Raw genomic sequence first — 22,425 nt, 5'->3', positions numbered from 1 at the left:
AGGTCTCTGCTCGTCTCCAAACCTCTCAGAAGCTCCAGCTCCCTCCTCAGACACACCCCCTGCAAACCACGGGTCTGATGCCAGGAGGCTGCGTGGCTACCGTAGGTCCATCCGTAATCTTCTGGTCATCCAGCTGGCAGCTACTGAGCTGCCACCCCTTACAGGCTCCAGCTGGTGCCACGTGGGCGTCAAGGTCCTGCGCAGGCCACGCCTGGGAGCGGCCTCTGGTCCAAATGCTCTTGGGTGCCTTCACAGCACCTCCTCACCCCCTTCAAGGCCTGTTCCGGTGGGGAGTCCAGGGCTCCGGCACCTCACCCCTTAGCCTTCCTGCCATCCTCCTCCTTCCTCCTACCTCTAGGTCGGGAGGAGCAGATTTCCCTCTCCTGCCTCTACAGAGTGGATCTTCTCCACGTCATATCTTCTTCCTTTGGGAAGTACCAGTCGCCATCTCCCCACCTGAGATGGCGGCCGGGCGCTGGGGGAGGGAGAGAGACAGAGGCAGAGGGACGGTTTGCTGCTTTTACAGCATAACGTAGGAGCACCCTGAAGAGAGCAGAGCTGGAGCTGGTGCAGGAAGCTGCTGCAGACTGCAGGGATGGGAGCTCCATTCAAATAGAAACCTGAGGAAAAGGAGCCAGCCACATAAAGAGTAGGAGAAGGGGAAGCTGGGAGTGTTCCAGGCAGAGGAATGCTAGACACAGAGCATGCTGTGGGGTTACTCTTAGCTGGCGCTGGCACTGGCGCGGGCTTGGGAGGTGGGATTAAACCGCACGACACTGTGATGGCAGCACAGGACTGGGCGAAGGGAGTCCACGACCCTTCTGTTGAGAAGCCAGCGCCCTCATCAAAGCCTCTTACACAGCCCTCAGTGTGCGCCTCGGTGGGTGCTTCCAGCTACAAACGGAAGTGCTCAAGGGAGGATGGGAATTGGAAAAAACCCAGGCAGAACACTGCAGAGGGGCTCAGTTATAAGCTCTCCTGGGCCTCAAATAGCACCCGAGGCCATGGGAAGTCCAGATAGAGGATTCCCACCAGGGCCATCATGAGCTCAGCTTGTGTTAAGTTATATGAAGTTGAAATAGCAAAATGTGTAACCCTACTTTAAGCAGTCTTGTGCATCTGTGCAGGGGTATCTGTTCTTCAGGGCTAGGGATGAAACCCAGGGGTATTCAGCCTCCAAGCTACACCCCCTGCCCTATTTTTTATTCTTTATTTTGAAACAGGGTCTCACTAAGTTGTGGAGGGCCTCACTAAGTAGCTGAGGTTGTCCACAAAACACAATCCTCTGGTCTCAGCCTCCCGAATGCTGGGATTACAAGCGTGCGCCACCATACCCGGCATATCTGTTCTGTTCTGAAACAGTGAGACCATGTTTCAAAATAAATGTGTGGAAAGGTTTGAGGCCAGCCTCAGCAATTTGGTGAGGCCTTCCATAATTTAGTGAGACCCTGTTTCAAAATAAACATGTGGAAAGGCTTTTTGTGTGTGGGGGGGGGGAGTACTGGGGATGCAACCCAAGGGCATACCTTCAAGCTACCCCCCCAGTCCTATTTTTTGTTCTTTGACAGGGTCTCACTGAGTTGCAAAGAGTCTTACTAAGTAGCTGAGGCTGTCCATGAACCACAATCCTCCTGTCTCAGCCTCCCAAATGCTGGGATTACAAACGTGCGCTACCACACCCAGCTGAACAGGCTTTTTTTAAAAAGTATTTATGCCAGGCATAGTGGTGTATGCTTGTAATCCCAGTACTTGGGAGGCTGAGACAGGAGGATTGCAGGTTCAAGGACTGCCTCAACAAGTAGTGAGACTCTCATCAACCTATGAGACCCTGTTTCAAAAGAGGGGGAGGGTGTTGCCGGGCATGGCACATGCTTGTAATCCCAGCATTTAGGAGGCTGAGACCAGAGAATCGCAGTTCGCGGACAGCCTCAGCTACTTAGTGGGGCCCTCTGCAACTCAGTGAGACCCGGCTTCAAAATAAAGAATAAAAAATACGGCAGGTGTATAGCTTGGAGTTTGAATGTCCCTGGGTTCCATCCCCAGACCCACAAAAAAAGGGGGGGTGGATGCTGGGGTGTAGCTCGGAAGTAGAATGTCCCTGGTTTCAATCCCTACTAACACACACACACACACACACACACACACACACACACACACTGCACACAATGATTTATGTTTGTTATAATTTTTTTTAATTTTTTATTGGTGTTACAAAAATTTCATTCGAACAGTACAGCATATAAAACAATAAGGCTCAAAGTTCAAGTGCTCAGAGGTGATCCCTGCAATGTCCTTCTAGCCATCTCTGTGTGTACACCCAGCACACGGGTGCACACACACATGCACACATCTGTTACATGACCCGGCAACTGTCCTTTGGTAACTGAGCACTTGATGGTGCCTGAAACACCCACAGACTTGACTCTGCCTGTATATTGATGCTCCACTGGAAAACACAGAGTGATTTTACTTGACTTTGGACTCCAGGAAGCTACCAACCTAAGAAGATGGAGAGAAAGAGCTTTGCCAGTTTACAGTGAAGAAAAACACAAATCCACGGTCCCATGAGCCCTGGGTTTCTGCCCACACAAGCAGTCATGAAGCTGTCATTGTCCCCAAGCAGGGCTGGAGCATTCTGTTCGCTGCATTCTACCTTAAGTTGCCTGGGCTTCTCTTAAAAACTGTCCTTGGTCAAATGTTTGGTGAGAAGAGACAGGAAGGAGCTGAGTAAGAGGGGCAGAGTCATGGCCTTCTAGGTAGGTTGGCATTCCACAAGGCGGGGCCAGTAAGAGGCAAGCCACAGAAGGAGCTCAGCTCTCTAGGGTGAGACCTGGGAAAGCTGAGAACATGCATTCCTAACACCATAATCCTCTATGTTCTGAAAAAGCTTCAAATCTCTGTAACACAGACTACACAAAGGGATGTTCAGCCCCCTTCCTTTAGCTGGCAGAGACCCCACAGGAGGGCTCTCCGCAGTACCACCTGATGTCCCGCTGCAGGGGCATCCCGCTGCCTGCCTGAGAGAGTATATGTTTTCTAGGGGTGTGGCTATGAAATTTTTCTTATTAAAAGGGATCACAGAAGCCAGGCGTGGTGGTGCACACTTGTAATCCCAGTGCTTGGGAGGCTGAGGCAGGAGGATCTGGGTTCGCAGCCAGCCTCAGCTACTTAGTGAGGCCCTCTGCAATTTAGTGAGGTCTTGTTTCAAAATAAAGAATAAAAAAATTGGGCTGGGTGTAGCTCAGAGGTAGAATGCCCCTGGGTTTAATACCCAGTACCACAAAAAAAGGGGGGATCACAGGCTGGACCTGGTGGCTCATGCCTGTAATCCCAGTACTTGGGAGGCTGAGACAGGTTTGAGGCCAGCCTCAGCAATTTGGTGAGGCCTTCCATAACTTAGTGAGACCCTGTTTCAAAATAAACGTGAAATAGGACTTGGGGTATAGCTAAGAAGTAGAATGCCCCTGGGCTTAATCCCTAATACCACTAAATAAATAAATAAATAAAAAGGACCACATTCTTGAAAAGACTGAGGATCCCTGCTCCTGGGCCATCGTTCGGGGCTGATCGGGGAGCCAGTCACAGTGCCCCTCAACACAAGACATGTCCTGTTTATTTCCTTGCCCATTTCCTGAAGGAAATGTCCCAGCCTTTCTCTACCTGTTTGTGGCGCTGATTTAATGCGCAGTCAAAGTTGGAAAGCTTTAAATGTGCTCCACGCAGTGATCCCTCTGTGCAACCCCGATTGGATTATAAACCCGCACCATCTGCCTGTGGACGGCTGAGAAGCAGGACTTGCAGTGTGGGCGGTTTGGACTTGGGACCAGATCATTCAGGCAACTCCTCACGTATTCTCTGTCCAGTCAACACACATTTATTTATTTTTTTAAATTTAATTTTATTTTTTATTGGTGCAATGTATTCATACATCATAATGGTATAAAGAAAATACTTTTGTAGACATACATGAACAAACATTTATTTTTTATGAGTATTTTTATGAGCGAGTCACAGTGGTACTCATTTAGAAAGAATAGACTTTAGGTCAGCAAAGGTAAAATAGAAGTACATGTAACAAAAACCTCTGTAGAGGGCTCAAGTGGTTTCAGTTCAGAAAAGTCTCCAACTGGGAGACGTTGCACGTGGGTCTCACTGTCAAGTGAAGACCATTTTTTTCTTGTGATCTTTGAGGCTTATCTGATTGCCAGCTCAGAGACCAAACAGATCCCCTTTTCATCTGGTTCAGATGGTGTGCTAGGCAGCCTTCCATAACTGTAACAAAACACCCGAGACAGTTGACTTTAAAAGAGGTTTACCGTGGCCTGCAGCCTTGAAGGTTGGCCCCACTGCTCTGGCCTGTGGTGAGCAGTACCTCACGGCAGGAGCAGAGGTGAAGGGAACTGCTCACCTCATGACCATGGAAACCAAGGAGAGAGGAAGAGACTGGCCCCCATGAGCCCTTCGGGGCACACCCCCCGCGACCTAACCTTCTGCTGCTGGGTCCCACCTCTTAAGGACTCCACCAGTGTGTGATAGTGCCACATGTTCCTTTCCTGAGCCTTGAGGGAACACTTGTCTAGACCAAGCCGACGACTCAGCCACCCTCCACGATTCAAAGACTCGGAAGAGCCATGCTCAAGGCCCTAACTATTTGGGGTCAGGAAAGAGTAGAAGATATGGTCAGACCTCAGCTAGGTTTTCTTCCAACATAGAAGGTTTATTCCTACATGTGGCCTTTGAGGAAGCATGGGAAAGACTGGGCATGGTTTTTCTTCTTTCTTCCCTTCCTTCCTCCTTTCCTTCTTTCTTTCTACTGGGAGGTAGACCCAGGGGCATTCTACCTCTGAGCTACACTCCCAGCCTTTTTATTTTTATTTTGAAACAGGGCCTCACAATGTTGCTGAGGGCCTCACTAAGTAGCTGAGACGTCCCCGAACCTGTGATGCTCCTGTCTCAGCCTCCCAGGAACTGGATTACAGATGAGCTCCACCATGCCCCACAGCAGTTTATTTTCAGTAGTCAAGTGAGAAGTTTTTAGAGTTGGAAGCTACCACCCTCCTCCCTGACTCTGTGATTTGACTTTTCCAGGGCACGCAGAAAATATGCCTTCCCTACAGTCCCAACAAAACTCTCTCGGTGAAGTCCATCTTAAGGTGAGTGCCAATGAGCAGAGAACCCATGCCGCCAGTTGGAGGCCTTTCTGAATGCTTTCCTACGACCACTCTGATGACCTTCCCACAGAGCCTCGACGGCTCGCCGGGCCTTCTGCTGAGCCCTGGGCGTGCGTTCCCCAGGCAGACATGACAGCGGCCCTATGAGGCGGGTACCATTGCTGCCGCATCCTACAGATGGAGAAAGAGAGGCTCAGAGAGAGACTCACACAGCGAGTGCAAGGTGGAGCTGAGACCCAAGCACTGGCCCTGCGGATCCAGCACCGCCCCCCCCCCCAGCATCTCCACGCTGCATTCACTCAGATACTTTGGTTTTAGAAAGAAAATCAAGAAATATTTTGCCTTTCATTTTTATACTTTGAAATAGAAACCCAGATGTCAGCAAAAGCTGCTCTGACGAGAATGTGCTCATTCTCCGCCAGAGAGTTAAGTGATGAGAACATCTGGCTGCTGCCCGCTCAGCTGCCTCCGGGGCCCCCACCTTCCCAGCCCTCACCCCGCGTCACTCCCACGCCCGGTGGCAGCCTCCTCTGGGGATGCCACCACTCCATGGAGACTGCCACTTCTTCACCAGCTTAGATGTTACACCCTAATAACAGTAGTTTCTTTGTCAAGCGCTGCGCTAAACGCCTCGCAGCCGCGCTGTGAGTAAATCTTTAAGTGTGCTCCACACAGTAGATCTGTGATTATCTCCACTGGCTTATCAGGGGCCAGAGTCTCAAGGGAGTGAAGGGATTTGGCAAAGTCCTTGCAGCTGGGGAACAGAGGATTTAAACCTAGGTCCGCCTGACTCCAGGGCTGGGCTCCTAACCGCTTGTGCCAGCTTGTGCCCCAGAGCCCTGGTGATTTCCCGTCCACGCATCTGCAACGGGGTGGTGGTAGGAGGTGTCAGGGTTGCCAGGGAGCACATCTTAGTGACTGGCCAACATGGCTTTTAGAGAGAGAGAGTGTGTCTCAGGGTGATTGCAGCTGGCTGGTTAAATGACACCAACATTAGGAAGTAAAACTTTTATCTCATTTTCAAGCTTGAGTTGGTCTCCAAATTGCTGGCCTCCTCCTGTCTGCGCACAGCCTTCCGGGTCCCCCTGGAGAAGTCGGAGCCCGAGTTAAGAAAGCATGGAGAAGGAGGTTGGCATTTCACGGGGCACAGAAATGCCCTGCCGCTTCTAAGAAGCATAAACGTTAGCCTGCTCTGAGACTAATATAATACTTTGAACTTACTGGCTTAAGAGTTCTGTGACTTGAGCCAGGCATGGCGGCGCACACTTGTCATCTCAGCATTTGGGAGGCTGTGGTTCGCAGACGGCCTCAGCTACTTAGTAAGGCCCTTTGCAACTGGGCTGGGGATGTAGCGCCAAGGTAGAATGCCCTGAGTTCAATTCCCAGTACTGAAAAAAAAAAAAAAAAAAAAAGACTAGTTGTCTCAGTTAGTTAGAATTTCACGTCATTCCGTGAGCGGGGGCCTCACTTTCAGTACATGGCTCATAACCAGAGCAAGTCACGGCCAGATTTTAGAGATGAGGAAGACTAAAACTTCTACAGTTGCTCACAACAGAAGGAAAGTTTACCTTCTTTTTGTTACAGACATGAATTTGAAAACTTAAAAGGAAATTAAAATACAAATTTCTGGAGTCTGATAAGCCTAGGTTGAAATCCTCACTCGGAGCCTCTGTTTCCTCACTTTTAAAATGAGGACACGGCCTAGGGGTGGGGTTCGGTGGCCGTGCTTGCCTGCCGTGCACAGGGCCCTGGGTTCTTTATCCAGGACACACACTCAAGTGAAGTTAAATGGAGCTGGGCGTGTGGTGCACACCTGTAGTCGCAGGACTGGGGAGGCTGAGACAGGAGGACTGCGGGTTCAATGCCAGCCTCAGAAACTTACCCAGACCCTCAGCAACTTAGTGAGAACTTGTTTCAAAATAAAAAGGGCTGGGGCCAGATGTGGTGGCACATACCTGTCATTTCAGTTGCCGGGGTCCAGCCCTAGCAAGAGTCAGGGGTCCGCGAGCGGTGGGGCGAGGAGTCGGCGAAGTACAGCAGAGAAACAGCACACAGACGCAACGGAGAGTGAAGCTGCTCTGTTCACTTTCAGTTTTGGCAAGCATTTTATACTTTTTTTGGGCTACATTCTACTCTGACAATTTTTTCCAGAATTAATCCATCAGTAAGCATACAAAGAACTAATACATCAAGGCAAGGTGACAGACGGCCAGTTTCTTTTTTAAGGGAACATTTCCTCTTACAAGCAACCATGGAAAAGATCAGAAGTTTATCATTAACCACTAATGTAATATCATAATACTATCCTATGCTAAGCATTATACTCCCTGATTGATATACATCGTTGATTTTAATCAGTAGGCACTACTGGGGAGAGGAACGTTTCATACTTTCCCTTGTCCCAAGGCTGTGCCTGGTTCCCATCTATTCTGCTGCTGTCCACGTACCCATTGTGTGACCAAGGGGGCAGGGTTACTGGGGTCAGTAGGCACTCTACCATAGCCTACCTCTGATCACATATGCTGGCTTTTTAAAATTCATGACGGTGGGAACAACTTGTCTTGGCTGTTTTAGGTGTATTGTTAATGTTTGCTTGGGAAAAGCCTGGGGAGGATCGGTTGCCTTTAAGGCTTGTTCTGGCCGGGCGTGGTGGCGCACGCTTGTAATCCCCGCGCTTGGGAGGCAGAGACAGGAGGATCGCGCAGGTTCGAAGCCAGCCGCGGCGCTGGCTTAGGAGACCCTGTTTCCAAATTTTAAAAATGTAAAAATAGGTCTGGGAGTGTAGCCCGGAGGTAGAAGGGCTTCCAGGAACCCCAGTACCACACACACACACAAAAAAAGCGGCTTGTTCTGCTTGTTATTGTCTGAGTCTTTATAGAATTCTTGTTAGATCGGTCATTTGGAAATTTAAGTGCAACCCATACATAAATGTTAAAGCTTCAGGGAGTAAATCTTGAATTATTTTAAACAATTTGGGGCCATTAATAAGTCTCAAGTATCTTTTTGGTAACAAGGCCAATTTCAAAAAATCCCCAAATGCCCATGCCTAATACTATTCCCCAGAAGGAGATGCCGTGCACCCCATTCCAGGGAATGTCTGCTGTTCAGCATTCCTGCTAAAACGAGCCTTGCTCAATTTTAGACTGGGAAGAAGGCGCGGCACTCAGTACTTGGAGACTGAGACAGGAAGCTCACAGGTTCAAGGCCAGCCTCAGCAACTTAGCAAGGCCCTCAGACATTTGGAGAGGCCTGTTTCAGAGTAAAAAAGGAAGTAGGACTGGGGGTATAGCTCAGAGATAGAATGCCCCTGGTTTCAATCTCCAGTATGAAAGAAAGAAAAGAAAGAGAAAAAGAAGGAAAGAAAGAAAGAAAGAAAGAAAGAAAGAAAGAAAGAAAGAAAGAAAGAAAAGAAAAAAGTTAAATGAGACAAAGTAGTTCTCACCTCACAGGGACTAGATGAAGTAACCCACACAAAGCGCCTAACGGCAAGCAGGAGCCGGGCATACAGCGAGCACCACACACACATCGGTTCCTGTTACTTGTGCCTTTCAACTGTGAGTGCTGCGATCCCAGGTAAAGGACTTAGGTCTGTGAGTGCTGCAATCCTAGGTAAAGGACTTAGGTCTGTGAGTGCTGCGATCTAGGTAAAGGACTTAGGTCTGTGAGTGCTGCAATCCTAGGTAAAGGACTTAGGTCTGTGAGTGCTGCGATCTAGGTAAAGGACTTAGGTCTGTGAGTGCTGCGATCTAGGTAAAGGACTTAGGTCTGTGAGTGAGTGCTGCAATCCCAGGTAAAGGACTTAGGTCTGTGAGTGCTGCGATCCCAGGTAAAGGACTTAGGTCTGTGAGTGCTGCGATCCCAGGTAAAGGACTTAGGTCTGTGAGTGAGTACTGCAATCCTAGGTAAAGGACTTAGGTCTGTGAGTGAGTGCTGCAATCCTAGGTAAAGGACTTAGCTCTGTGTGAGTGCTGCAATCCCAGGTAAAGGACTTAGGTCTGTGAGTGCTGCGATCCCAGGTAAAGGACTTAGGTCGTCTAGTTCACTCTCCCTGCTTTGCCCCTAGAGCAGTTTAGCCTTGAGGAGATTAGCATTGCTTGTCCAAAGTAGACCATCAAAAACCACTCTCAGCCAGGCATGGTATACACTTATAATCCCAGTATTAGGGAGGCCGAGACAGGAGGATCAGAGGCTCAAGGCCAGCCTCAGCGATTTAGCGAAACCTGTTTCAAAATTTAAAAAAACAAAGGGGGCTGGAGGTATAGCTCAGAGGTAAAATCCCCTGGCTCCATCCCCAGAACCAACAAAACAACAACAAAAACCTCTTAAGAACGCTTTGCCCCTGCACAGAACAGTTGCCACAGGAAGAAAGAAATGTCGACCTGAAACACTTCCTATTGCTTTAGTAAATAAAAATAGGAATCGGGGAATTAGTCAAGGGTACCTGAGACAGATGTTTCCGGTCCCTTCCCTCCCCTCCTCAGATGAGCGTCTCTAGAGGCGGTTATGTAGGTCAAGCCGACTGTGGTGATGAAGACTCGCTTCTCCTGTGGGCCAGGCCCTGCAGAGAACCAGCGTGGTCTTCTGGAACGTGTTGCTTGGCTTCTCTGGAGAGCTGAGACTCGCGCCACACCACTGAGCCTCCACCACACTCGCTCATTCTGTCTTCTATTTCAGTGCCATGAATCTGGACAAATTTGAAAAAGGCCCCAGGGAAATTTTTCATCCTGAGATCCAAAAGGTAATGGAAATTTTTGTTCTTCGTATTGTTTAAAATTGGTCACCGTGTTGGGATAGAACCGACTGGGTGATTCTTGGCCTAGGACTCAGAGTGAACCATCTGTGCAGCTTCTGAGACATCCTCCTGGGAGAACCTCATGTCTTGCTTGACTTGCTGAGACTCGGGCACAGCCTGGGAGCCTCTCTCTCTCCCCAAAGTCCCTCAGTGGTGCTGACACAGAGCCACAGCCGAGAGCCGCCACGCTGTGTGGTCCTCGATCATGGACCAGTAAGGAGTGTGTCCAGAGCGATCTCATTGGCTTAAGAGCCAGTCTTTTTTCTGAGTGATATAGAATTATGTGAAATGTGAAAGAGATTTTTGACAATTAACAAGACACACCGGGCGTGGTGGCGCACACTTGACCAGCATGTGGGAGGCTGAGACAGGAGGATCTGGGTTCACGGCCAGCCTCAGGTACTTAGTGAGGCCCTCCGCAACTCAGGGAGACCCTGCTTCAAAATAAAGAATGAAAAATAGGGCTGGGGCTGTTGCTTGGAGGTAGAATGTCCCTGGGTTCTATTCCCAGTACTGAAAAAAAAAAAAAAAAAAAGAAGAAGAGGAAGAGGAGGAAGAAGAAGGAGGAGGAGGAGATTAATAAGACACAAAATGTGGTCTTCCTCATGTAGGTCTGACTCAGCACTGTGCTAAGTAGCATAGGATTGAGAACGTCTCAAAAGCCACCATTGTGTTTCTTAGGACTTACTGTTAAAAGGAGAACAGTCAGCATGAAGAAAAACTTGTCATAATCTGGATAAGTTTCATCAGAAAGCTATCAACCATACTAGCTTTGAAAGCTCACAACCAGCAGCTCAGCCCCCATGTGGCAAGGCTGAGGGTCAGGGGTTGGTGGTGACAGGGCCATGTGTGCGGGACAGGCTGCAGCCCAGCATGGAATCTCGTCTGGAGGTGGCGGGAGAGCGGGGTGTCTGAGCAGAAGGTCATTGTGTTTACATTTATTTGGGGGTAACTCAGGATGAGGAGGATTGATCGGAGCGTGGGCAGTCTGTCTACATGCCTTCAATTTTTGCTCTGTTTGAAAATGAAGTTATTGGCTCTCAACTAAGTTTACCCTAAATATATAGAGTTGTAGATTTTCATATCTTTTGTTTTGATTGAATTCTTTGAATAGTATTTGTACTCTGCCCTAACCCCAGAAGGCACTTGGGAAAAAAAAAAAAAAAAAGAGGTGTTTAAGATAAATTAAGCAACTTTAAGCAGTGCCATGCTTAAAAGTTATGTCTTCATAGCAATTTTTTCTTTTATTTATTTATTTATTTGCGGTATTGAGGATTGAACCCAGGGGCATTCTATCTCTGACCTACACCCCTAGCCCTATTTTTTTTTCTTTTATTTTGAAACAGGGTCTCAGTAAGTTGCAGAGGGCCTCACTAAGTAGAGGAGGCTGTCCACGAGCCTGAGATCCTCCTGCCTCAGCCTCCCAAGTACTGGTATTACAAGCGTGTGGCACCAGGCCCAGCCTTATAGCAAATTTCAAAACAAATTCAAATTATAAATACATCATTACCAGCATGCCTTTGCCCCTTCTTTATACACATTCTTAATCCTTAATCCTTCCTTCTTCAAGCTTGGGTGTGACCCCACCGTCCCTGCGCCCAGACACAACCCCAAAGGTCCCAGAGCTGCAGGGTCTCCCTCCCTCCATAGTCTCACAATCCCCCAGCAGAGCTCACTTCTGCTCAGCCGTCCGTCTGCTTGCTCTCTCTCTCTCTCTCTCTCTCTTTCTCCCTCCCTCCCTCTCTCTCCTGCAGAATAAAGGAGGGCAAGAAGAAAGGTCTAGCAGCACGCTGCCTGCTTATGTCATCACTGTGCCTGGTTTTGACCAAACAAAAGACCCTTCTGTGCTTTCTGCACAGTTGTGTGTTTTTATTTTGTTTGGTTTGCAGTACTAGGGATGGGACCCAGAAGCATTCTACCTCTGAGCTACACCACCCCAACCCCCCGGCCCTATTTTTTAGTCTTTATTTTGATAGAGGGTCTCACTGAGTTGAAAGGGGCCTCACTAAGTAGCTAAGGCTGTCCTCAAACCCGGACCCTCCGATCTCAGCCTCCCGAATGCTGGGATTATAAGCCTGCGCCACCACGCCCGGCTCACAGTTGTGTCTTGACCTTAATAAGGAGCCTCCGGAGCCTCCCATCCTCTGTGCGTGAGAGGCTTGGGCTCTGCACGCAGGTGATTAGAGCTGCCATTGCATTTATGCACATCTCCCTTAGAAGCCCGTAAGTAAACAGCTTCAGGAAATGGGGAAGGAGCTGTTAACCATCACAGGCCCCAAGGAGTGACAGAAACACAGCCATGGCATCACAGAGGGATTCCACCGAGAGGGAAGGGACCGCTGCTGCTTCAGATGCTCCCCGTCCTTCGGCCCGCAGACTATAGACACATTTCTCCCCACCAAAGTCTTTACGGAGGCCGTGTGTAATTAACCGTCTTCGAGTGTGTGGAGAAGCCTGGGCTCTGCTTCTTCCCATCAGTTTTGTTTCCAAGTAGTAGTGATATAACTTTCCCAAACGACCAGGGGTTTTATAAAAATCTCTAAGACTAAATTTGAATTTTAAAGCATTTCTAAGTTAAAAAAAAAAAAAAAGTAAATCAGGCATGGTGGCACACACTTGTAATCCCAGGACTTGGGAGCTGAAACAGTGGGATTACAAGTTTGCAGCCAGCCTCAGCAAGTAGTGAGACTCTCATCAACCTAGTGAGACCTTGTTTCAAAATAAAAATAAAATAGGGCTGAGAAGGTAGCTCAGAGGTAGAATGCCCCTGGGTTCAATTCCCAGTACCAAAAAGAAAATTAAAACTGATTCCTCCCAAATGTCATATATGTGTAAAGGGAAAAAAAAGGCATAAGCCCCAAACCAACTATAACAATCATACCTCTATCAAAAACATCACCAGTAGGACTGTATTAAGAAACAGTATTACAGCTGGGTGTGTTGGCGCTCACTTGTAATCCCACTATTTGGAAGACTAAATTAGGAGGATCACAAGTCCAAGACCAACCTCAACAACTTAATAAGATTCTCATCAACCTACCAAGGCCCTGTTTTAAAAGAAAAAAATAAATGAGTCTTGGGGTAAAGCTCAGAGATAGAATGCCCCTGGGTTCAATCTCCAGTACCACACAGAAACACACACACACACACACAGAAACACACACACACACACACACACACACACACACACACACTTACAAGTCACTATTACACCTCCCAGGCTAAAATGACAAACTGGGAAGCAGTACACAGAGGACCTAGCTGATACTCACAAATTCAGGAACAGAATATATTTTAAACCTGAATTGTGTTGAGTGGAACGTTGTCCAGCCATGACATGTGACAGGAGCACCTGCTTCTGAGCAGACATCACCAAAAATGAGGAGACTTCAGAATAAATGTCACCTGGTGGCTGTGACATGCCCCACCCCTGAATCTGGGCATGAGCCCTTGCCCCAGATGCAGCCAGGACTCCTGCTGCTCCTCCAGCTTGCACAGCACGAGCCCCAGCACCAGCCCAAACCAGAGGCAAAGGGTCCCGTCACTGAACGTGCAACCAGAACTTGGCAGGTGTGAGTGTCCCCCACCTCCTTCCCCGCAGCTGGTGGGGAGGAACGCTGTGGGGGTAGGAGACCCCGACCCCAGATCCGGCACTTAGCTTTCCCGGGAGCCTCTTAACCTGTAACTCAGTCACGGAGTGGTTCAGAAGATCCAAAGAAACTACAATAAAAAGAGAATTTCTCAATGAAATGTACAGTGACACAAATATGAAGTCCCGATCAGGATGGCGGAGTTCTGAACTCAAGAGACTCCTCTTAAGTGAAGTGGGGGTCTGTACTTCACGCAGTTCCTTCAGGATTGCCAGGGGCCCAGTCGACATGGCTCCTCTCCAGAGAGCCTTGGGCGAGAAGGAGGGTGAGGGCTTCGGCCCCTCTGCACCCCCCTCACCCCTCTGCTTTCCTCTCGCAGCCGTGGCTTCCCCGGCCCACCCGCCGGCTTGCTCACCCACGGATCCAGCTGGAGCCTCAGGCCTCAGCGCCCACTTCCCAGCCAGAACCACACTCTTAGAAGCTGTGGGAGATGGGACTTCCGTGTAGTTAGTTCACAGATCTGTCGGGGGAGTGACTGAGAATGAGAAGGAAAGTTGTTGAAGGTCGATTACGTCTCTGCTGGGTGCCAGGCAGTTCACACACCTGCCAGGGCTAGGACAGTAGTGATCCTTGGGCCATGGTAAGAAAGCAGAGGCCCAAATGGGGGTAAAGACTTGTGCCCAGACACAGGTAGCACGTGACAGCGAGGATTCAAGGCCAGGATGCTTTAGGGTCCCTGCCGCACGCTGATCTTAGGAGAGGATCCGAGCCAGTGTCGGGCAGGTGAGAGGGGACCCTGAGGTGCGTGGCTTCCGCCTTTGGCCATAGTTTTGTTGTGTGTTTGTTTGTCCCCCCCCCCCCCCGAGAAAGAACCATCAGCAACTTTTATTATTTTCAGAATGTCTTAACACAAAATTGTGGGAGTAAACTGAAGTTTGGCGCTCAGAGAGAGCCAGAGTTAAACGATGGCCACTATGCATGCACCTAACTTTTGACACTTTGCTTGGCAGGACCTGCTGGTTCTTGAAGAGCAAGAGGTGAGTGTTTCCATGGATCAGTTTGCTCCCCCCTGCTCAGCCTCCTGCTGCAGTCGCACCTCCCCTTGGACAGGAGGGCGGCCTCTTCTCAGCCTAACCTCCAGGCAGATTCGCAGTGTGGTGTTCTCACAGACTTTGCTGAGAGCTTTCCCAAGGCATGCTTCAGAATTTTCCATGTAGCTAGATAAGGATAGAAAAGCAAGCCCCCTGAATCTGCTTGGAAACACTCAAATGTCAGCTTTTTGCGAGGTGAGTACTGAGGCCTTCATCTCTATTCAATTACAACAGGGTGTTTGTGCATCAGTAGCAGGCTCTCAATAAATGTCAAATTTATTTGTGTTTTTCCATCCCGTTTCCCCCGTTGTTTAAAAGTGTATTTGATTAGCCAGGCGTGGTGGCGCACGCTTGTAATCCCCGCGCTTGGGAGGCAGAAACAGGAGGATCGCGCTGGTTCAGAGCCAGCCTCGCTGGTTTAAGAGACCCTGTTTCCACATAAAGTTAAAAACTAGGTCTGGGAGTGTAGCCCGTGGGAGTGTAGCCCGGAGGTAGAAGGGCTTCCAGGAACCCCAGTACCACCAAAAAAAAAAAAAAAAGTGTATTTGATTATCTAAGTACATAACTAATAGAGGAAGCTATCCAAAACGTTATCAATGGGCAACTAAGAAAATGAGTGATGCTTTATGCATAATATGCCCTCAGTAATGGCGATTCATTTTTCCAGTTGCTCAGGCCAAGCTCGGTAAAGTCCCTGAAGCCTGTCTTTCTCTCACTCCCATATCTAATCCACCATGAAATCCCGTTGGTACATCTTCATAGACTGTCCCTAATCCCCTCCTCAGCGCCTCCGCCGTGACCAGGGTGGTATCGTGACACCACCCCATCTTCTCTGGCCTGGCTTCTGCAGGCCAAGTCTCTGACCTTCAGTTTTGTTTCCTGAGTAAGGGGATAATTGCTAGAAGCAGCAGGAGTCCCTTGTTATGAGGACTTGGGGAGGTATGAGCGACAGGTGGTATCCTCCAGAGCTTGTCTGAGAGCCGTGTGACCCTGGCATTTCCATTTGGCCTGCAGCCTCACAGCTAAGATCAACTGGGAAGTTCTCATCCCAATCCTAGTCTATCAGCTGCAAAGATGGGCAGGAAAAATGTTCAAAAATAACGCCAGGATGTTTCTGAAGAGTTAGCTGCTTGATAAAGTGCTGCCAGGGTCCTAGGAGCCATGTTTTGCTTGTCCCTGCACAGAGAGGTGCCCATGAGAGGACAGAGCAGCCCATGCTGAAGCCCAGGGGGCGGCCAAGGGGGCTGGAGGAGCAAGCGCAGGGTCCCGCAGAGTAATGAGCGGGGTTTTTAATAAGACCACCCTTTCTCAGCTCCAAAAGATTCTCCTGGAATCTCTGGGACTCTAGTTTTCGCTCATACTTCCCCTTTTCACAGAGGATTATAATTCCCAGCATACGCTCATTCCAAAGAATGCGTCTGCACACCGGTTTGTAATCATGTTCAATTTTGTCTCATAAAATTGAGAACCTACGCGTTTTACGTTCCATACAAATAGGAGTGACAAATGCGACCCTGTCCCTGTGTCTGAGCAGGACTCAGGCCTGGAGCAGTTACCTCCCTCCAGGGACCCAGGTCTTACCCAGGTCTTGGCACCTCGACAGTTCCCCTGCACCCCGGAAGACCCAGCACCGCAGTGAGCCGTGAAGCGCCGGTGGTGTTCTGTCCAGTGGCTTGTTCAGTATGACCTGTCAGGGGCCGGGGATGGCTCGGTGGTAGAGTGTGTGTCCTCGGCATGGGTGAGGCCTGCGCTTAGTCCCCAGCACCAGAAAACAACTCGAAACGATCCATTATGGTCATGTAGCCTCAGGTTAAACAATCCTTCCTAAAATATGAGATATCTTATTACACTGAACAATACCTTGCGGTCTGGAAATAGATAAAGACTCTGTATGTGTCATGGACATTCTTGGGAAGTCCTAGAAACCAAAGTACCTAAAGGAAGCCCCATAAGGGATTTAAGAACTTAGCAACGCCTTGCAACAAGGCCTTAACTCGTTTTCCTGGGATCTCCCTCGAATGCAGGAGGTCCCATATAACTTATCATTTAAACTGGGACCTTTTAAAGTCTTAAACAGTCAGGCATAGTGGAACACGCTTGGAATCTCAGTACTTGCGAGGCTGAGAAGAGGAACCGGGTTCGCGGCCAGCCTCAGCTACTTAGCAAGGCCCTCCACAACTTAGTGAAACCCTGTTTCAAAATAAAGAATAAAAAAAATGCCGGGCATGGTGGCGCACGCTTGTAATCCCCGCACTTGGGAGGCAGAGACAGGAGGATCACGCAGGTTCGAAGCCAGCCGCACTGGCTTAAGAGACCCCGTTTCCAAATAAAAATATTAAAAAATAGGTCTGGGAGTGTAGCTTGGAGGTAGAAGGGTTTCCAGGAACCTCAGTACCACCAAAAAATAAAATAAGTCTGGTAGTGTAGCTTGGAGGTAAAATGCCCCTGGATTCAATCCCCAGTACCAAAAAATAAAAAGAATAATAAAAATAAAGAATAAAGAATAGACCTGGGGTGTAGCGTGGAGGTAGAATGCTCCTGGGTTCCATCCCCAGTACCATAACAAAGTACTGATAATACCAGGATAACAGACAAAACAGATTATATCCAGAGCCATCTTAGAAAACTTAGATGCCTGTTCTCCCTGCCTATAAGTGACCTTGAATATCCTGTGCCCGTGGGAGCACAGGTACCTAAAAGATCCTCCCCCTGCACCCCGCCATGCCCTACAGACTCTGCAGTTCTTCAGTAGACCCTGATTCTGTGTGATGAAGACTTAACCAAGCCTCGCTACACCAGTGCCTCTGGGGTCGCCACCTGAGCCAGGAACGGGTAGCATGGGACCAGTGTCAGAACAGCCTGTAAGGCTTTTAAAACTTGGCCGGTGGTCAGGTAGAAGTAGAGCTGGAGAAGACACTGCCAGGATACCGGCAAGATCCCTGATGGGAAAGTCAAGAGCCCGAGCTCCAGCTCCTGCCCCTGCTGTGGGCAAGTCTCCCGCCCCTGGACTTCCCCATCCTGCCTGTAGCTGGACTTCGTAGGTGCCTGCTGGTCCCAGCAGGCTGTCAGTTCGTGGCCCAGAGCTCTGATCACTGACCTAGTCCTTTTGCCCTGGTCTCACTGGCCATGAGTCCAGGTTGACCTGATTCGGAGCCTTCTGGCATCCTCTGGATGGCCCCTCTAGTCCATTCATCCTCAGAGTGGGCTTCCTGGACCAGCAGCATCGGCACCCCTGAGCTCCTGTTACGTGCAAACTGAGGGACCCTATCCCAGCCCTGCTGAGCGGGACACTGTGGGCCGGGACCCAGCAATCTATCTAACAAGTCCTCCAGGGAATCCAGATGCCAGCTCAACGCGGAGAACCTTTGCTCCAGTCCCCACGTAGCTACCCCACTAGGGCCTCCGATTAGGACCTACCGATTGCCATAGTTGCTTTGTAAGGGGCTCCAAGGAATGAAAGAGGGCCAGCATCTTGGAAGCACACGAATGCCACCGTCCCTTCCAAAACAGACAGGAAAGTGACAAACTGTAGAAACCCCTAGCGCAGGGTCCCCGCAGGCTCCCAAGAACCTCATGGGAAGCTGGATTTGAGGAGGCGGGGTCGCCGCAGGCGGCTGACGAGGAGTACCGGCTTCTGACCAGTTGTTTCTTTCCTCGCTGTGCACACAGTCGCTTTGCCGCGAGTATTGATCCATCTCCAATGGCCCCAATGCCCGTGCTCGGCCCCGCTGACGCAGTGGCAGGTACAATGTGTGCCATCCCTCCTTCAGGGAGAAGGTGCTAGCCGTAGGAAGAGACAAACATGCAAGTTCATTTAAAAGAGTTGCAGGGTGTGGACAGCGCTGTGAGGAAAAGAAACCAGTGCCCTGGTGGAGGCAACCACGGGTGGGCAGCATCGTTCCAGAAGATCAGGAGAGGACTCTCTGGAAGTTGCCATTTGAGCTGAGACCCACGTGGTGGGGAAGAGCCGCCGTCCCAGGAGCTGGGAGAAGGATTGCCTCCCTCTTCCTGCCTCTGTGTAGAAAGCCACCATCACCAGTGGGGGTGCTCTGCCTCATAGGTGCACAGAGACAGAACAGCGTTTAGAAGCTCTGCCTCGGGCTCTGGGATTTCCAGATTCTTAATGCTCCCAGATGCAGTCGTCCTGGATCCCCGAAGGCTTTCTGCCTTGACCTCCTGCCTCTGACATCGGTCAGTGCTCCAAGCCAACCCTTGATTGACCACCAAGAATCCCCCGCCAGAGTAGGCCAGGTGCCCTTGCAGAAATTCATCCTTCCGCAACAAAGGATTTTCTTATTATGGAATACTCCAGGCATACCAATAAGTGTAGAGAATAATATAGCCCCACTGCCCAGCTTAGGGGAAAAACATTAAAAACACCACTGAGACCATTCCCCCCCCTTCCCGGCCCGGCCCCTCAGTTCTCTCACTTCCCCGTAGTGCTGCTGACTCAGGTTCGGTATCTGTCCTGTGCGCAGGCTCAGATTTCATTTACCTGGTGTCTAAGGTCGTGGGTGGGGGGTAGACTGCACATTTGTACGAGCAACTGCTTGCTTGCCTTTGCGCGTTTTTTCTGCATCTGTTTTGTGACTTGTTCAGATTAAACGTCTTTAGGAATTGGGGAAAATGAGCTTTTAGTATAAATTGCCCACGATTCCGTTTCTATTTCTAAAAGAGTCCACAAGACATCAGCCTAAGATTGTTATGTGGGGCTTTGAATGACAATGAGCTGTCCTTTGCTGACTGGGATTTGGGCTGTTGCAGGGGGCGGGACAGAAGATGGCCTGGCCGCAGCCCTGTGGGCTGCTGCAGCCATTTATCTGGAGCGCGGTGTTGCCCTGGAAGGGACCTGACACCCTGCAGAGGCTATTAGTAAAGAGTTGCAAATGGGCACATTCACATGGAAGCGTCTTGTCTCGTCTGCAAGCCACAGAGCCCTGTAAAAATAAAGGGGAGAGTGCTGTTCACATCGGTCAAAATCAGAATGACCAGGAGGAAGAAATCCACGTTCCCTTCTGGTGACCACAGTGGTCTTGAATAACAAACAGCCTGTCTCACGATGATGTGTGCGTGGATGGTAAAACCAACTTGCGTATCTTTTGTTGTCTTATTGAAGGGCTCTGTGAATTTCAAATTTGGAGTTCTTTTTGCCAAAGACGGGCAGCTCACTGACGACGAGATGTTCAGTAATGGTGAGTGGGTGCTTTCTCCCTTGTGCTGATGGAAACTGCCTCGCCCTGTTGCTTTTTTTTTTTTTTTTTTGGTGGTACTGGGGTTCCTGGAAACCCTTCTACTTCCGGGCTACATTCCCAGACCTATTTTATACTTTTTTTAAAATTTGGAAACAGGGTCTCTTAAGCCAGCCGCGCTGGCTTCAAACCTGCGGGATCCTCCTGTCTCCGCCTCCTGAGCATGGGGATTACAAGCGTGCGCCACCACGCCCGGCTCCCTGTTGCATTTTTGACCGTTGAAATTGAAGTCACCTGTTGTGTTGGAGTCTTTAGTCCCAGGAGCAGTTTTATAAATTTTCAGGGTAAATTCTGTCTGGCAGTTGCTGCCCAGTCTCATTCACTTTACAAATACCGATCATCTTGTTCCCACCTGTCCCTGGGGCTCTGGGCTCTGGAGATACAGTCTAAGTAGAAAAGCATGTGGCCTTGAAAAATTTGGTTCTACAGAGTCTCAAAAGCAGTGGAAAGTGTTATGAGATTTTTTATGATGGGAGAATTAGAAGCTGGTGTGCTCTTCCTGGCGCCCATCACGGGAGTGCCTGTTTACTGTAATGGAATCAGTAACGCTATGTTCCTTCTGCAGTGCTATCCCATTCTCGAGATGGCAAGTCTGGCTTGTCCCGTTCTCTGTGTTCCTTCTGGGACTCCTGGGAGCCTCCTCGTGGCCCCACAGAGAAGGAATGTGGCTACTTACCCACTGCCCGCAGCACTGCCTAGTTAATTTTCAAGTGATTTCCATGCAGTTAGAAAATGGGAACTTGGTGACACCTATACTTTCTTTATGCTTTACCTCTTCCTGCAGAAATTGGAAGTGAAGCTTTTCAAAAATTTTTAAATCTCCTCGGTGACACCATCACTCTAAAGGGCTGGACAGGCTACCGTGGCGGTCTGGACACCAAAAGTAAGCTTGTCTCTCGATTGATCCCATTGTGATTGGTAGAGTTTTCTTAGATGACCTGGTCCATATATGCACAAGAGGGGAAAGGGATGGACCAGAGACGATTGGAGGGACATCAAGCCTCACGCCCAGCCTGACATGGACCACTGGACTCATTCCGTGCATCTGTCGAGCTTTGTGAGAATGAGTCAGCCTTCACGGCCCCTGGGAGGCAGCAGGAGCCATGATCTTCCCATGAATACAGTCAGATACCGTGTGTGATATTTCCATCAACAAGGGGCTGCATCTGTGACCGTGGCTGTGTGACAGTATCCGTCTATTGACGTCGTAGCCATCTTAGTCTGAGTAGGTGAGCTCTGCGAGGAACACACGGTGATGAAGTTGCCTGAGGATGCGTTTCTGAGGACATGTCCCCCTCATTAAGTGACATCTGGCTCCTCTTAACTCTTGAGCACCACCTGTGTGCTGAGACTGTGCTGGGCTCTCGGGACATGAGTGGATTAACCAGTGTAGCCCCTGCCTCTCCAGGAGTCTAGGGTTCACTGAGCCACACAGATATTAAACAGATAACTGTCAAGTAGTTTAGCACTAAGTACTTCAGGAACTAAGATGTTCAGAGTGCGTCCGGGCGTTTTGCCCAGTCTGGGGATTAGGAAAGGCTTCTCTGAGGGAGGCGTTTAGGATGCATCTTGTCTTTATTTCCTCCTGTACACCCACAGTAACTGAAAGGCAAAAAGTCAAAACGCTCTGCTTTTTATTCCTTCTCTCCTCTGTTCTAAGGAAAGACGAGAAGCGCAGGGAGGGAGGTCAGCCGGAGAGGATGGAGAGGGCGCACGGAGAGGGTGGAGAGGGCGCACGCCTGTAGTCCCAGTGCCTGGGATGCTGAGACAGGAGGATCTCAGACTGAGGCCAGCTTCAGCAACTTAGTGATACCTTGTTCAAAACAAAAAGGGCTGGGGGCATAGCTCAGAGGTAGAATGCTCCTGGGTTCAATCCCTTGTACCAAAGAGAGGGAGAGAAAGAGGTCTTTCCACGCGGGCAGCCGCCTTGTATCTAGTGGCAAGTTGGTGTTTCAGGGGGTCCCTTCTTGCTTCGCTCAGAAAATCCAGAATGACCTTGGAGAATGTACTGTGTCTGCAAATAAAGGCCTGGGAAGGTTCTGTGTCTACTAAATGCACACTTGTATTTTGCAGATGACACTACAGGGATACATTCAGTTTATACTGTGTTCCAAGGGCACGAGATCATGTTTCATGTTTCCACCATGTTGCCATATTCCAAAGAGAACAAGCAGCAGGTACGTGTGAACAGAGTCTTTGGGAACAGGAGCCATCAAACAGTGACCAGGTAGAGAGAGCACCGCAGCGCTTCCATAGAATCAGAGCCTGTATGTTACTGTGTTGGAATATAGCTACCAATTCAGGGATGTTTTTTATAGTCTGTGTATTTAACTTTTAACAACCCGTAGGAACTCTGTTCTCACTGATGCTGTCACCCTAAAGAAACAAAAGGTCAGAGGTAACAGTGTGCACGTGTGTGAGTGAATGTGTATTTGCCTGTGTGCGAGTGTGGCTTTATAGGCTGCTGTTTGTCTCTTGTCTTGCTATAACAAAATGCCTGAAGCTGGGTGCCTTGTAAAAAGAAAGGTTTAC

The 22,425-nt window shown here is 49.4% G+C and overlaps 1 protein-coding gene across 2 annotated transcripts in view; it reads left to right on the top strand.

The window, feature by feature from the left end:
• The window catches only part of GARNL3 (GTPase activating Rap/RanGAP domain like 3), a gene marked incomplete at both ends in the record, with an annotated part of 163,494 nt that overhangs the window by 92,771 nt on the left and 48,298 nt on the right, over positions 1–22,425 (top strand). For both annotated transcript variants that reach the window (XM_080708491.1, XM_080708490.1), the window contains 6 exons: positions 5,089–5,153; positions 9,846–9,909; positions 14,564–14,590; positions 19,761–19,836; positions 20,678–20,776; positions 21,967–22,070. In XM_080708491.1, the coding sequence (XP_080564617.1) occupies positions 5,089–5,153; positions 9,846–9,909; positions 14,564–14,590; positions 19,761–19,836; positions 20,678–20,776; positions 21,967–22,070 (435 nt within the window). The remainder of the gene's footprint in view (positions 1–5,088; positions 5,154–9,845; positions 9,910–14,563; positions 14,591–19,760; positions 19,837–20,677; positions 20,777–21,966; positions 22,071–22,425) is intronic.

The sequence above is a fragment of the Muscardinus avellanarius genome (genome assembly GCF_963383645.1).
Source record: "Muscardinus avellanarius genome assembly, chromosome: 13".
Classification (NCBI taxonomy): Eukaryota; Metazoa; Chordata; class Mammalia; order Rodentia; family Gliridae; genus Muscardinus; species Muscardinus avellanarius.
The sequence above is the reverse complement of the archived record's forward strand: the minus strand, read 5'-3'. Positions and strand labels throughout refer to the sequence as shown.